This window comes from Protopterus annectens, chromosome 2.part1 (genome assembly GCF_019279795.1).
Source record: "Protopterus annectens isolate FY-2018-M chromosome 2.part1, PAN1.0, whole genome shotgun sequence".
Lineage (NCBI taxonomy): Eukaryota > Metazoa > Chordata > Ceratodontiformes > Protopteridae > Protopterus > Protopterus annectens.
This window is the reverse complement of record NC_056729.1, coordinates 1221496606-1221513095: the sequence shown is the minus strand read 5'-3', so window position 1 is coordinate 1221513095 and position 16490 is coordinate 1221496606. Positions and strand designations below refer to the sequence as shown.

General features: G+C 44.5%; 1 protein-coding gene across 1 annotated transcript in view; it reads left to right on the top strand.

Annotated features, from left to right (window-relative positions):
* ATAD2B (ATPase family AAA domain containing 2B) overlaps positions 1-16490 on the top strand; it is a 4508062-nt gene that overhangs the window by 3387519 nt on the left and 1104053 nt on the right. Inside the window, exon 23 of the mRNA XM_044063554.1 lies at positions 9428-9624. Coding sequence (XP_043919489.1) covers positions 9428-9624 — 197 coding nt within the window. The remainder of the gene's footprint in view (positions 1-9427; positions 9625-16490) is intronic.

Sequence of the window (16490 nt, the reverse complement as noted above, 5' to 3'; positions counted from 1 at the left end):
TCTTGGCTGGTTACTCTAGACCTCAAGGAGGCATACCTGCATGTCCCTATCAGACAAAGTTGCAGAAGATACCTCAGATTTCTTTCAGGGTCAGAGCATTATCAATTATCAGCATTGCCCTTTGGCTTATCTACTGCGCCCAGAGTATTCACGAAATGCCTGGCATCAGTAATAGCACACTGCAGACTCCAGGGGATTCAAATCTACCCATATCTGGACGACTGCCTTATACAAGCGGACAACCAACAAACTTTGATAAAGGACTTAAATTATGCCATCAATCTTCTACAGGCCTTGGGATATACAATCAACATGCACAAATCAAGACTTGTTCCATCCCAAAGAATAACCTTTCTGGGTGCGGATCAAGATACAACCACCCAAATGGCGTATCTCACAGAAGAAAAACAGTCAACTACCGGATTACTTCAAGAATCTGACAAGACAAACTCAGCTGACTGCAAGGAAAGTCCTGCAGGCTCTGGGTTACATGGCGTCCTGTATTCTTTTGATACCACAAGCAAGGCTACATATGAGAAAGCTGCAGTGGTACCTAAGGAGTTTATGGACTCAGCACAGTCACAGTTTGGAAACGTTAATCCCACTCATTCCATGCCTTCACAAGGAATTTCTGTGGTGGGCTCAGGCCAGCCAGTCCAACAGAGGGTTGCCCTTCACAAAGCCAAAAACCTCCCAAACTATTACAACAGACGCTTCAGACCTAGGTTGGGGAGCACACATGGAGGGCAGAGGTATCCAAGGACAGTGGTCACAGAAGGAGCTACGCATGCACATAAATCAAAAAGAAATGCTAGCAGTGATACATGCAATCGAGGCCTTCAAACTCTTTCTGCATCAAGGCCATCTACTAATAAGGACAGACAACACCACAGTTATGTGGTACATAAACAAGCAAGGAGGTACCCATTCTTATCCTCTATGCAGACTGGCAATGAATCTATGGGATCTTTCCTTGAAACTCAATATACAGCTACAAGCTCAGTTTGTGCCAGGGAAGGACAATACACTGGCGGACAGCTTAAGTAGAAATATCATGGATGCACACGAATGGATGCTGCACCCAGACATCTTTCAACAGATAACACAATCTTGGGGGAGCCCGGACATAGATCTATTTGCATCCCCCCACAACCATCAAATGAAGAAATTCTGCTCAAGGACATACCACCCACGAGCATGGAAAGTGGACACCCTCTCGTTCAGCTGGAGAAATCTGACAGTGTATGCATTTCCTCCTATTCCATTAATGACCAAGGTGTTACTGAAGATCAGGGCAGAGCAGCCAAAAGTGATTCTGATATCTCCGGACTGGCCAAGACAGCACTGGTACCCACTGCTAAGCAGCATGTCACGTACGAAACCATGGCACCTACCTATATGGCCACTTCTACTGACCCAGCACAGATACAAAACTCTACATTCCAACCTGAAAACATTGCAACTAACTGCGTGGAGAATACCTTGACTCCTCCTCAGGATAAGCTATCCCAGAGAGTCAAGAATATTATTATGGAAGCTCGCCGCCCTTCCACAAGGAAGACATATTCAGCAAAATGGAAAAGATTTCTCATCTGGAACACCACAAAGGGCCTAGGTGCGACAATGATGAACATGGCACATATCCTGGAATACTTGGCAGAAATGTTCCACAATGGGCTGTCTTACTCTTCTATTAAGATTCATGCTTCAGCAATTTCAGCTGAGTACAATACTGATCCACCTGTCTTTTCTTATCCTCTCCTAAGACAGTTTCTAAGAGGAATTAAAAACATCAAACTTCCTAGGAAACCACCTCTACCTGCTTGGGACCTTAACTACGTGTTGGAAAAACTAACACTGCCTCCATTTGAACCAGCAGCATCTGCAGATCTACAGTACCTTTTATGGAAGACTGCTTTCCTTCTGGCAATAACCTCAGCAAGAAGGGTTTCGGAATTGCAGGCCCTGATGGCAGTTCAGCCATTTATTATTTTTCACCAGGACAGAGTTTCATTAAGAACTAATCCTACTTTTATGCCAAAGGTGGTATCCAGGGTTTCATTGAATCAAGCCATTCACTTGCCTACCTTCTTCCCAAATCCACAAAACAAAGGGGAGAAACTGCTGCACACCCTGGACATTCACAGACAGTTGCGCTACTACTTGGACAGAACTAAAGGTTTCAGGAAAACTGACCAGCTGCTGGTAGCATATGCTGCTGGTACTCGAGGAAAAGCAATTTCCAAACAGACAATTTCAAAATGGATAGGAAATTGCATCCGCGTTTGTTACTCGTTCCATGGAAAGACTGTACCAGCTAACATTAGACCTCATTCTATGAGAGCCACAGCCACCTCCACAGCCTTCTTAAGAGGGGTGGCTACAAAAGACATTTTAGAAGCTGCCACATGGAGCTCCATGCATACATTTACCAAGCATTACAATTTACCTTTATATTCCAGATCCAGAGCAGGCTTTGCTACGGCTGTCCTGCAGGGTATCTTAGCTACACCATCCTTTTCCTAGTACCTCCACCCCCAGATTGGCTATGGTATTCTACCCATATGTGATGACTGCAGGTGCATCCTTGAAGGACATAGTACAGTTTTTACCTACCATAAATGTAGATGTCCGATAGGTATGCATCTGCAGTCAGGTTTACCCTCCCTCCTTCCCCTCTGTGGTATTCCTAGGCTGCTTACCTCTCTATTAGCTAGCTGGGGGGATCTATTGTGGTGTATTTGTTTTTACATATATATATATATATATATATATATATATATATATATATATATATATTTGCAAATGTTTGTATTTTTTATTGCTTATTTTCCAAATTTAGCCTTCCTAGAGGGCACCTGGCATCTGGGGCAAGAAAAGCTGAGGAAGATGGCGTCGGCTGACGCTTTTATACCCCAGGCGCTGTGAAGTCGGGGAAGGGGCGACATCCGCCGACGCCGGACCCAGACTTTGGAATCCGGCCGACCGAAGGGCTGCCTAAGGCAGGACAACCCATATGTGATGACTGCAGATGCATACCTATCAGACATCTACATTTATGGTAGGTACAAAACTGTACTTTTCTTTCCTCCCTGTTTATTTCTTTAGAACTTTTTTACCCACAGTAACCGTTTTTTATTAGGTTACTTTTCTTCCCATTTCCCTCCCTTATACCCTAAGCTGCATTTGCGCTATTATCATTAGTAAGCTTTCCCCTACTTTCCTGAATCTTTTATGAAAAAAACTTTCTTTACTTTTGACTGTTTTCCTTCCTTTCCTTATTTGTAGATGTGTCTGTGTGTGTTTACCATGGCTGAGAAACAAGATAAGCTCATGGGCTTCAGGAAATGTACTATGTTGTTGTGTCTTTCGGCTTTTCCTGGTTAGGGGTTGCCACAGCGAAACTCAAGTCTGCTAATGATTGGCAGTAGATTTTTATGTGCCGAGTTGCCAGCCCTGATGCACAACCTTCAACGAAGGTACACCCATTCACACACGTCTCCACACACAAGACACTCTAGCTGAGAATCTAACAGGACTATGTCTTTCTGTGAGGCGACAATGTACTATGTGCGGTTACAAAATGCCATGCAGTTACTTGCACACACTGTGTTTGTACTGCCTGGGGCCACATCATCTTCAGGAAGACACTGCAATATGTTATTTCTTCAACCACAGGGCTGTGGTTGAAAGGAAAAATAAATTTATTCTAAGGGGGTTATTACCATATACTTTTAGTGAGGTCCATTTCTGGTGGCACTCCTAAGTCTGTAGTTAAACGTAAGTTTTCTCATTCAGGCCAAGCTTCTTCTGCCTCTAAATCTGCTGATAGAGGGAAGAAGAGACCTTCCTCTGTTCCATTAGATCACTTAGAGCAGAGATCTAAATCTTCCAAAGCATCCATCTCCATGACGCTTTCGGGCTTTTGGTGCAGAGTCCTTCGTCTTCAGATCCATGTCCTTTAGCTCGGAGCCTCTCTGATATGGAAAAGTCAGAGCCATTGTGGTCAGATCCGATCTCCAGCTCTTTCCGGCCTATAACTTCGCTGCCATGGACTCTGTACCCTCCTTCGGTGGACCATGTGCCTTTGAAAGTACCATCTTCTTTTCTAAGCAGGCAAGGTCTCCTTCGGCTTGCTGTTTCTGTTCTACCAGAAACATTACAGAAGAAGACATGGGAACGATGGTCCAGAAAATTTTGTGGGCACAGGGCATTACTAAGTCCCCCTCAGGTTCGACCCCAAATGGTCTTAGGTTTATCTAAGCCATCCACTCCTCCTTTGGTTCTTTCTCCGACTTCAGGCAAGTCTCTGAGCCGTTGGATCTGATACGCCTGGTGACTTCTTGCTCGGATTCAAAGATTTATTTTTCCTCAGATCAGACGCTTGCTTGGAGCTCTTAAGCCTTCTTGGACCCAGAGTGCTTCCGAAGCCTGGTGGACCTATAGTGTGATAGACTCTCAGACCTTCTGAGCAGTCTCTGCATCTTGGGGCTTCTGCTCAGGTGAATTCAGTACCAAATTCTCAACCCCAGGCGATCTGTCTTCAGAACTGGAGAGGACCCTTTCCTTCAAGCATGGCTTGTCAGAGGTGGACTCCCCTCTCCACTCAGGAGCAGTCAGTGTTCAGGGCTGTGGAGTGGGCCATAGCTGCCTCTGCAACTAAGAAGTCACCCCCCTCTTGGATCCTCAGTTCCATTTACTCCCACTGCGCACCTGTTCTGACCAGGACATTCCATAGTGACAGTGGGACCTTAGGCCCCACGATACCCAATGGCGTACCCCTTCCTCTTCTGATATTTCCCCAGAGTGTACTACTGAGGAGGTCCCACTGAAGAGGGACCTGTAAGAGGAAGCATTTGGACTCCAATGAGGAGTCAGCCACAGACGATACTGATGTCGATAAAGGTAGAAGGATCCACATGGTCACCCTCCTGAGGATGTCTTCTTTGGAAACATTTTGGAGATTTTAAAACAGAGAGGTGGTTGGCAGTCCAGTAGTCCTTCCACTGAGGAGTCTGTGTACCTGGCTGCCTTTGTATCCTGACCATCTACCTCCTCCACCTGCTGATGAGCTCTTAGAATTGCTCTCTCGGCGGGCATGGGAGACCCCAGATTCTGTTGAGCCAACTCCACGGAGACCAGACAAGATTATCACAGCACCAACTAACAAAGCTTTTTGGACAAAAGGGGTTGCAGTAGATGCCATGGTAGTAGTGGCAGCTACTAAAAAGTAACTAACACTAGAGAGTTCCACTATTCATCCTCCGAGTAAGGATTCCAGGATGATGGTTAGATGCAGGAAGCAATTCATTTCTTCAGCGACTTTTGATCACTGAATTACCTGTCCCATTTCACTAGGTTACAGAGAAATCTGATCTAAGAGCTCTCAGATACCCTTGAGGGAGCCATAGCTGAGGGAGTCAGAGAGAAGGTTGCTTCCTAGCTGGCAACCCTACAGTCTGTAGCCAACTCTTCCACGAGGCTAATCACTCATACAGCAGAAGGAACAAATAGAGGGGCGGGTTCTGGCATATCGATGTGCGGGCATGCCTGGATGTGCCTGTGAGACTTTGCGGAGCTTTTTAAGTTTTCTTTCATCCACTCTCCATTTGATGGAATGTCCCTTTTCGGTGCCAAGGTCAAAGACATGCTGTCCAGGTTTGAGAAGGAGGGTAAGACCTGTTAGGCTATGGGCATATGTTTTTCCGCCAATCAGAGACCATACCCTAAAGGTTAGAGAGAAGGTGGCAAAATGTAGTTCAAGAAATTACAGTGGTCTTACCAGGATACAGATGGAGATAGTTCCCCAGGGGGCAGAGGGGGGAACAATTCAGGAAGATGCTGCCCTTGCAGAAGAGGCCAGGGGACTAGAGAGCCGTTCATTGGGAGACTCTTTCAGCATTCCTGAAAGGAGGTCCAATTGCCTATCTTTGGAGGCAATTGGAGGTTGACTATCCCTGCACTGGAGAGCCTGGCTAAAAATAACCAATGATTTAAGGGTGAAAAGAATAATATCCAGAGGATGTCTAATTCTGTCCTTCCAACACCATCCTCCCAACTGAAGAATCCCGGAAGTTCCACCCAGTCAAAGGGATGAGGCAGTTATTCAAATTCAGAAACTGTTGGACAAGAGAGTCATCCAGGAGGTCCCCCCAGATCAAAGAGGATTCGGAACTTACCCAAGGTTCTATTTAGTTCCAAAGGAAACTGGGTACTGGAGACCAATTCTGGATCACAGCACATTAAACAAGTCAGTTTGATGCCGTAAGTTCCGAATGGTCATGGTACAGTCCATACTTCCTTTCTTGGAACAGGACGACTCGATGTGCTCCATAGACCTTCAGAATGTGTACTACCACATAAAAATGGAAGGCAATCCAGAAGGTATTTACACTCCTGGCTGTGAGCCAGTCATTTCCAGTTCAGAGTGCTGCCCTTTGGTCTCCCCGCAGCCCCCAGGGTGTTCACCAAATGCATGGCAGTGGTAGCAGCTCACTTGAGACAACAAGGATTCCAGGTGTTTCCCTGTTTGGATGACTGGCTCATTTATGCCCCAGCCAGGCATCTACTTATTCGGGCAAGAGACTCTGTTATCCAAATTTGTACAGAACTAAGCATAACAATGAATTACAAAAAGTCGCACTTGGAATCTGCTCAAACAGTGGAGTTCATAGGAGCAATTTTGGGCACAAATCAGATGGTTGCAGGACTTCCACAATCCACAGTGCTAATGATCAGATGCCAAACACACAAGCTACTTCAGAACAAGAATATAGCCACCCGTCATGTCTTTAGGCTCAATGGCAGCCAGTATAATCTTGGTACTGCTGATGAGATTCCACATGCAAATTCTACAATGGCTTTTGGCTGCACAGTGGCCGATTATCCATCAACTGATGGCTTTTCAGGTACTCATTATGGACACCTGCAGGACAGCTCTATCATGCTGGATTCATTTCAGTCAGGTAACTGAAGGCCTGACCATTTGTTACCCCTCAGCCTCAGGCTACGATGACCACGGATGCTTCCCAGCTAGGGTGGGGGGGCCATTTTCTGGGGAAGATGGTCCATGGCACCTGGTCTCCTGATGAGGCCAATTTACACATAAACGTCCTAGAGATGAAGGCAGTGCTCTAATGTTGCGGGCCTTTCAGGCTACTCTTCCTCTGGGAACAGTGGAGATTCAGTTAGACAACATGTCTGTGGTCTAGTACATAAACAAGCAAGGAAGGACCAGGTCATACAACCCCTGTGTCAAGAAGCGCTCAGTGTGTGGCAGTGGACGATCTCATTCAACTACTTTCTTACAGCAGTGCACATTCTGGGAAAGTCCATTGTGATTAAGGACAAGTTGAGCAGATCCATTCTCATGCCTCACGAGTGGTCCCTCAATCAGAAAGTAGCAGAAGAAATTTTCCACAGATGGGGCCAACCTTGCTGCGACCTTTTTTCATCACCTCTGAACAATAAATGCAGCAGCTACTTTGCCCTAATACCCCCCCAAAGGGATGCTCTCATACAGAATTGGCCTCCTGGTCTCCTGTACACCTTTCCCCTACTCCCTTGATTCCCAAATTTCTCCAGAAAGCAAACAGATTGAGAACAGTAATCCTCATTGTACCATTTTGGCCTCGACAAATCTGGTTTCCCTTCCTTTGGCCTCACTCTCAGGAAAAAACATAGGTTCTGGAACCCACTCTAAACCTTCTGTCACACCCTCAGGAATGCTGTAGCCCATTCTGTCCAACATGAAGCTGACAGCTTGTTTCTTCCAATTCCATTTATAGCCAGACAACCTATGCCCCCCCCTCCAGTTTGTTGTATTTTGATATCATCCTATAAGCAATCCACTCAAAAGCTGTATAGAAGTAAATGGAGGAGTACTGTAAATTGGACTCCAAACAGCGTGATATGGATCCTTACACAGCTCCTGTTCACTCCATTCTAGAATTTTTAGCTCTTCTTTTTGACAATGGAGCAGCTGCCTCTACTGTGAAAGTGCAGTTGTGAGCTATATTATCTTTTCACTGGTTACAAATGCTGCGGTGGTGGTGCTGTGGTAGCGTCGCTTCACAGTAAGATGTCCTTTTCGATTCTCAGCTAAAGTGTCTTCTGTGTGGAGACATGCGTGAATGGGCGTACCTTTGTTGAAGGTTGTGCATCAGGGCTGGCAACTCAGTACGTAAAAATCTACTGCCAATCATTAGCGGACCGGAGTTCCGCTGTGGCGACCCCTAACCGGGAAAAGCCGAAAGATACAACAACTGGTTACCAACACACAACCATCTGGAAAATGTTGCTTCTAAAAGCTACTCATCCAGAAACTTGATGATTTCCTCTGTTGGCTTAAAAATGTGTCCTTTGTAGACATTTGTGCTGTGGCAAGTATAGTTTGTTTATTGCATTTGTTTGCCAGGACGATCCAGCTGAGCCAACAAGGCCCTTTTTCATAAAAGACCTGGGAAAAAAAGCTCCAAAGAAGAAAAATGCAAGCAAGCTATTCGGAAATTTGTTTTTTATCTTCACCAGGTTTTATTGCTTGGACTGTTGTTCCGGGAGTCAGACCCCCTGTTTTATGCTGATACTTCAGGAGTCAGACATTTTGACACATTCTCTCGATTATCCTGCATCTCAAGTCCCTTGGTGGTTTGTATTGCTTGACAGTCCAGTGTTAAATTTAGGTTAACTGCATGTATTTATTAAAATGTATAACATAATTTGCAAGAAGCCTTTCTTCATGAGTCACAAACTCTCAACTGCTTTCTGTCCAGAATAATGCAGTCAGGTAGATATTTGTGTATTTGTAGCATTGTGGCTGTCAGATCTTCACTTTCACCTGGCAAATCCATTCTAAGTGCCTTGCGAGCTGTAGTATGGTTGGGGACAAAGTGTCATACACAAATAACGTGTGCTCTGCTGGTGTGGTAAGTATCTCATTAATGTGCACCCCCCCCCCCCAAAAAAAAAAAAAAAGCAGCCTTTGAGGAAACAAATGCTGACTGTGAAGAATGAATGACTAGCTTGACTGAAGGAGATGAGTATGACACCACATTCAGGAAGAAATGTGAGTTGGTCCTTCAGGGTATACAGTCTTTGTAACCCACTAAGTAGTGGTACCTTTGTAGAAGCAATAACAATTTTGCTATTAATTTTGTTTGAGGGTAGAGATGAATCTTTCTGGCAAAGAAATTTAGGTAGATATTTTCTATGCGCTTCCTCTGTTTTTTTACTTTTGTGTATAGTTTAGCAGAAATATAGTGTCTACCTTTGTTTCAGCAGCAGAATTCTACAGTGAGTTGTGCTTTGTATTTATAATGTTTGGCATTTTTTCCCATTTTAACAGTAATTTATGCAGTTTCAACTGTATTCATTTTTTTTTCTGATTTGGTAGGCTACATGTTAAGTACTTTTTTGTTTCATTCTTTAGCAGTGCAGATGATGGAAGAGTTGCCACTAGCATTGCCACCAACACCTCGTCAACTATCAGAAGAAGAAAAAAGAAAACTTGAAGAACAAGAAGAAAATACCTTGAGAGAACTGCGACTGTTTCTCAGGGATGTTACCAAACGACTGGCCACTGATAAACGATTTAATGTCTTCAGCAGACCTGTGGATATTGATGAGGTGCTTCATTTGCTTACTTAGTTACTTTTTGTGTACCACTAGAAAAGATTGTCTTGTACAATTTACCTGAATTGCTTGATATTTGTTTGTGTCCATCCTCTGCCCCCTAGAAGCTCCATCTTTAGGTCATGCATGCTGTGCACCAGCTTTGATGTGACAGTTGGAGACTGCACATATAATTGTCATTATATCGCTGTTGCAGTAGCCTAATCTGTAAGGGATATATTGCTAAGGACTCAGCCAGCTAGTTTCCAAGACTTTAGGGCATCTTCCACATGCCCTAACCACTGCACATCTCAGAAACAACAAAGTAAAATCAGTGTCCAGGGCACTAAAACTTAAGATCTTTCTTGCTGTAGAAAAGTGGACTCCTGTGTGGGCTTTGATCACTTTGCTAGCTCTTCACCAAGGCAGACCGATGAGTAGCCTATTGGGGACGATGTTCCACTTCATTGTTTTTTGAGGAGAAATGTATCTTCCGTCACAGATTTAGGATGCAGGCTTGAACTGATATATTTAGTGGTTGTCACTAAATGTTTTACCTTAAAATCTTTTTTTTTTTCAAATTTTTGAGAGAAAGATATTTACTTGTCTGTCAGATACTATGGCTAGGATTAGTGGTTTTGGGGGCTGGCATTAAAAAAAGAATAGTTCAAAACTTCCTGTCTTGGTGTTTCACTGACCCTCCTAAGCTCTACTAACTGCTTGTCAAACACGGTTTTTGGTAGACAGGTGGTGCTGGGCCCCTCTCGGAATTCCTTTCTCAAGTAGCATTTCATGTGAGGACATGTATTATTTTTCTGTGAAAATCATGTTATTCGGCACTGGGGCTATTGCACTTCATGCTTGTCCGTAAGAAATCAAGCTCAAAATCATATTTGTTTGTCAAGAGATAAGACAGACTCCAAGTCTTCATTTTCTGCCACACTTTGTACTTGATAGTCCAGGTTCCTTTCGAAGATTCCCTTGTTAAATTTGACTTTTTGTAGAGTAAATGTTACTTTCTATCAAAATTGATTGCTAGGGGCTGGTGGAAGACCCTATGTTTGGTGGTTGTCATTAAACGTTTTACCTCTATAGGTATTTTTTCTGGCAAGAGGTAAGATGGTCTCAGCCAGGCTGTGCTGCCCACTTGTCACACACCTTTGTACTTGACAGACAATCCTAGTTCCCTGTGAGAGTTCCTTTATAAGTTATGTGTTGTGGGGGGAAAAGTGTTACTTTTTCTGTCAAAACCGGTTGCTAGAGGCTGGGACTAGTATATTTGGTAGCTATCACTAAAAAATTTACCTCATAAAGATTAATTTTTCAGTCAGGAGGTAAGACTGACTCCTCAAGGCTCCTCTGCCAACTTGTCAGGCACCTTTTGAGGCTGTGACATGGATCTGAATGCTGATAACGTGATTGTTGTCTCCCTGAACAGCAGAGATTGAGTTTTACTCAGGGAGAGCTTCAGGTTTTGATTGTGGTTTCCCCTTCTCAGCTGTTTATTGAGTGAAACCATTGTGATCGTTTGTTCCTCAGACTGCTCATCACTCCTGTTGGTCCCTCTGGTGTCGTTTCTCAGGAAGACACTAAAGATTGATAGCTAGACACTTTTCTGTCTCTCTTCAGCTACCTTTTTCGGGCAGGGAGTACTACTCTTGCTGGCATCAGGGAAGTGACCACGTTATGCTCCTTTGCTAAGCTTCTCTGAGGAGCATCATTGCTAGGGGAGGGACTGACCTTCAATCCTCTCTCTCTCTCTTTTTCCCTGTGGGGCTCATGGAAGAAAAACTACATAAATAAAACTAGACAATCTGATGTCAGTTATCATTCATTCCTCAACTGATGAATTCGGATCAGACACACTGGTCTGACTCAGCCGTTACACTAGCTTGTGGCCTCTGACAAACTCTCAAGCTCCTTTCCTACCCATAATGCACCATCCCTAACTTCCCTCAGAGCTCGTTTGTCACTTTCACATCTAGATGTGGTCGCCTGCAGCTCTCTGGCTAATGGTTTCAAATAAGTGAATTTCTACAAATTCTTTTCTTCAAGCATTTATTTCTTGATGCCCCTTTTCTCTAGAAAGTTTATTCTGCTTTCTTAGTGTTGCTTTTATCTACACCACTTGGTGTAATCTTCACTGCATTTGTTGGTAGCCCTTTCCTACCCTGTTTCTTCTCTACTTTTATAGCTAATCTTTCCTTTCTCTTAAAACAAATGCTAATTATTCTTACTGTCTTTTTCTTTCCGGTATTTGTAATATTTTGCTAATAACTCTCCGGATATTCTAAGACAAAATTTTTAAATCTTCTTGATAACCAGTTATAAGCATTTACCTTACTTGATGTCTGAGAAAGGTTTTAAAAAATTTGAGAAATGTAGGGATAAAATGCCTTCTTCATTTGCCCACTGCCTGTGTGATCTGAACACCTTGACCAAGGTTATGACATTTGTAGTGGATTCAACCCCAGCACTTTGATGGAATAAAGAAATAAGTTAATTTTAAAGGGTTTGTTACCAACTCCCTTTTCTCAAGCCATTTCTGGAGTTCATTCTCCTAAGACTAAAACTAAGGACCCTTCAAAATGGTCCAGACCATCAGATTCCACGGCATCTACTTCATCGGAACCGAGGAAAAAGAAAGAAAAATTGGATCCAAAGTCACTTGGGATCTGACCATCTTTGGGTCTGGTCAGATACGTTTCAAGTCCTACGACCTCCGATATGACGAAACATACTCCAGAACTGACTTCCTCGGATCCTAATCCTTGCCACAAGCCGTCTACTCGTTGAGCTTGGATTAAGTCCCTTCGCGGGTGCTCTTCCCATTTTTACAGTGGTACTTAAAATTGCCTTTGTTTAGTATTCTGTATTTCATCCAGAAGTCTCACAGAGGCAGATGTGGAAAGGATGATGAGATTCTTCATGGAGCGTACTTAGGGAGTTCTCACTGTTCCTACCGCTTCAGGTCAGGAACACTGTCCATCTACCACTACACCAACTCCAACTCCTCCTCTGACCCAGCCTGCCGTGTTGAGCCCTCGGATCTGAGCATCACAGGTCTGATCCAAAAAGAGCATTGTCTTTGGATCTGACTGTTACTCTGAGTGCACTGGTCCCAACATCATCTGACCTAGAGGACTGTCCGAGCAGAAGCTTCCAGGTAGCATCCAAGGGGATAGGACTAACTCCAAGGTTTATAGAGCAGTCTCTTCCTTTGGAGCTTTGGCTCTTCATAGCTTGGCTCCGGTTTCTGCTTTGGGTAAATTGCTCTCTGAGGAGAGGGAAGTGATGGGCCAGAAACTCACTTTCTCTACTCGTTGACTTCCTTCTTTCCTGAGTGGTCTGCTTTTGAGGTTGTGAAGAAAGTTTTTTCTGCTTCAGCAAGTCATACAGGTCCTTCCCCCTTGGATCCACCCTCAACCTCTCAGATGACTTTGCACAGTGATCCTCAACATTCTACTCCATGTTGACAGCCTGCCAATAGCTTCCAGTCAACCCCAGCAGGGCATTGTCATCTCTTCTGATAATTCTCCAGATCATCCCACTGAAGTCCCTAGGAAGAGGAAGTGCAAGAGGAGACGCTTACTCTTCTCAAGAGTCTATCACTGCGGATACTGACTTTGATGAAGTAGAAGAGTCTCTCAAAACATCACCCGATGATGTCTCTTTTGGAGACATTCTGCAGATCCTTAAACAGAATGATGGTTGGTCTTCCTAAAATCTTACTCCCAAGGAGGCAGTGGTTCTGGAAGTTTTTGGGACTAGCCCATCTACCTCCTGGGTTACTCTGCTTGCTGATTAACTCATTGAGTTGGATTCTAGGTGGGGGTGGAAGGAACCTGATACGATTGTGCCGATCCCCAAGAGACCAGACAGGATTCTGGCTCCACCAGTAAGAGAGGAATTTTGGAGTAACGGGGTACCAGTTGATGCAATGGTCGTAGCAGCAGCTACAAAGAAGGAACTCACGGGGCAGAGCTCATAAGATCATAGGAGGTTACTAAGCTAATAGCCCTGGGGCCCTTATAAGCCTAGCGAAGAATTTATCCCCAAAAAAATGAAACCTCAGTCAACTCCTGTCACCCCTGTCAGCGAGTGATAAAGCTGGAACCCCTGGGAAAAAAAATTGTGGTTTCCCATCCACTCACAAAGGTTGCGTTTGAAGAGGGTCAGTGAGGTACTCTGATATGTATGGGAAGTCTATTCCAGAGATGGAGCAGCCTCTGGGAGACAAACCCGTCTCTCCAGCAGGTTTTGTTGATGTTGCATATTAGATTTAGGCCTTTTGAGTGGGTAATGCACGAGGAGTTACATACAGATATGAAGCATCTCTAGTAGCGCCGGGTCCGATATTGTCTTGTAGGTGAGACACAGATTGAGAAGTCTGTACGATACCAAGTAGAGTGATAGTGATTTGTGCCTGTCTGCATAGGACAGGTGTTGGAGTTCATGAATTCTCTTTGTGAGGTATTTCTGTGGCCTTTCCAGTTGGTGCAGGTGTTTGGAGAGTTACATACCAAATGGGGGGTTATACTCAATTATAGGCCTAATGAGCGTGGAGTACAGAGAAGTAATAGCCTCCTTTTTTTCTGGATGCAGTCCCTTTACTTATGAGATGAATCAAGTAAAAGACTTTTCTGACCACTGCCCTACTTGATGGTCGAATGTGAGATTGTTGTCAACCTGAGTACCCAGGTCTCTCACCACAGGTTGTATGCTTAAGGGGGTTGGTGTTGATGTGGTAATCAGTAGGGGCAGTATTTTTGCTGAATGGTATGATACATTTTTTTTGTGTTTAACTTGAGGCCATGACTTTAACACCAGTCATTTGTTGCTGGGAGACCCTCTTGTAGTATTTTAACATCATTTGGGGAGTCAGTGACAGCACCCAACTTTATCTGCAAACTTGGTTATCCATAGGCCCTTTCTCTTTACCTTGATCTCTGAGAAGTAGATATCAAACAGCAGGGGTCCCAGAACAAATCCCTGGGGAATGCCACTAGTGACAGGTCTGCTGTCAGAGGTGGTGGCACCTCTTTTGACCTTGTGGGTCCTATCGGTGAGCCAGTTGGCCACCCACCTGACGAGATAGGGATTTACACCAAGTTGTGTTAGCTTTTAGATGATGACCAAGTGGGGGATTACGTCAAAGGCCTTGGCCAAGTCAGGGTTAGCCGTATGTACTGACTTTCCCTCATCCAAGGCCTTGGTGTCGGCCTCAGAGAAGTCATCCAGGTTCAGCAGGCAAGATCTGCCCCAGACAAATATGAATTGGATGGGGCCAAGTGCTTGGAGATTGCTTATGTCCTTGTTTATGAAATCCATAATAATGCATTCCATGGCTTTACAGATCAGACTTGTCAAGCTAATGAGGCAGTAGTTTCCCAGGTCAGTAGTGGCACCAACTTTGTGCAAGGGGGTGACAATGACAGTTTTCCACTCTGCTGGAATGAAGCCTGTAATTAGGCTGTGGTTGAATAGGGTGCTCAATGGCAAAGCTAGTTCTTGCTGGAAATGTTGCAGAATACAGCCTGTGGTACTATCAGAGCCCATGGAAGCTGTGTTCTTTGCCTTGGATAGGATCTACGGAGATTGAGGTGCGGGACAAGTAGTATGGATGTCGAATGGGCCTTTGGGGGGATGGGGGGTGACGTTTGTGCTGAACCGATCAGCTAGCAGGATGGCTAAGTCAACTGGATCAATGTAAGTGGTACCATTTAGTATTAATTTGGAACAAACCTGGGCTTTGCCATGGAGGTTCCTGACGTAACTGAACAAGGCTTTGTGGTTTCCCTTTGTTTCAGAGGCTAGTTTCAATTCATAATTGTCTTTGGAGGTTTTCACTAGTGATATAATTTGCTTGTTGAGGCCGAGGAGAGAGTTTTTCTAATTTGGAATTTGTTCTTTTTACCCTTGGACAACAGTTTCTTCCTTTTGTTGTAAATCGTGTTGATAAAGTATGTTCCCCAACAGGTTTGTGTTTCCTTGAGGAGCAGGTTTTAGTTATTTTGGGCATGGCTGAGTCCATGCAGTTGTACAGGTGCTTGTGTACTGCATTGGCATATTGTCCAGCATAGTTGTCTGCATCCTCTAAGGGGGGGGGTGTGAAGCTGCTGATAGTCTCCCTTTACAGGTTTGTAGTCAGCTTTTGAGAAGTTTTTTAGCCTAGTTATGGCTGGAGGGGGGGGGGGGGGCTGGGTGGGATAGAAACTTTGATGAGACAGACCGATTATCTGATTTCACCAGGGATGAACATACTATCGGAGTGGTGCAGCAGTCACCCATGTTGGTAAGAGCAAAGTCCAGAAAGTTCTCTCCCCTTGTGGGAGATGAGATGAGCTGGTCTAGTGCATTAGAATTGATGAAGTCAAGGAATCATTGGATGAGTGCATTAGTGCAGGAATAGTTCACCCCGTCTATGGCGGGGTAGATGAAGTCATCAAGGATCAGGGTGTTAGGGGTTACCTTGATGAAGTCTAGTAGGTCCAGGTAGGAGGAGGGAGTGTCCTGAGTCATGGAGGAGTGTCTATAGCTGGCTATAACTTGGAGGGGTGTCTTGCCAACTGTCAGTTGCACCTGGAGTAATTCCAGTGTGTCATGCTGGCAAACCAGTCTGGAGGAGTGCCTGTCCTTAATGAAGATAGAGACTCCACCACCCTTAGTCTTCCCGACCTAGTTTTGGGGTTGGAATATGTGGAATGAGGTATAGCCTAGTAAAGCAGTGGTGTTTTCCACAACCCGGAACCAAGTTTCCGTGACCACCCAGACAGCATCTTCCAGTGTGAAGAGAGCCTCTAGTGAGTGCATTTTCAGGTTAAGGCTCCTAGCGTTAAATAGCATGACCTTCAGTTTGCTTTTTGAGAGATCTTTTATGT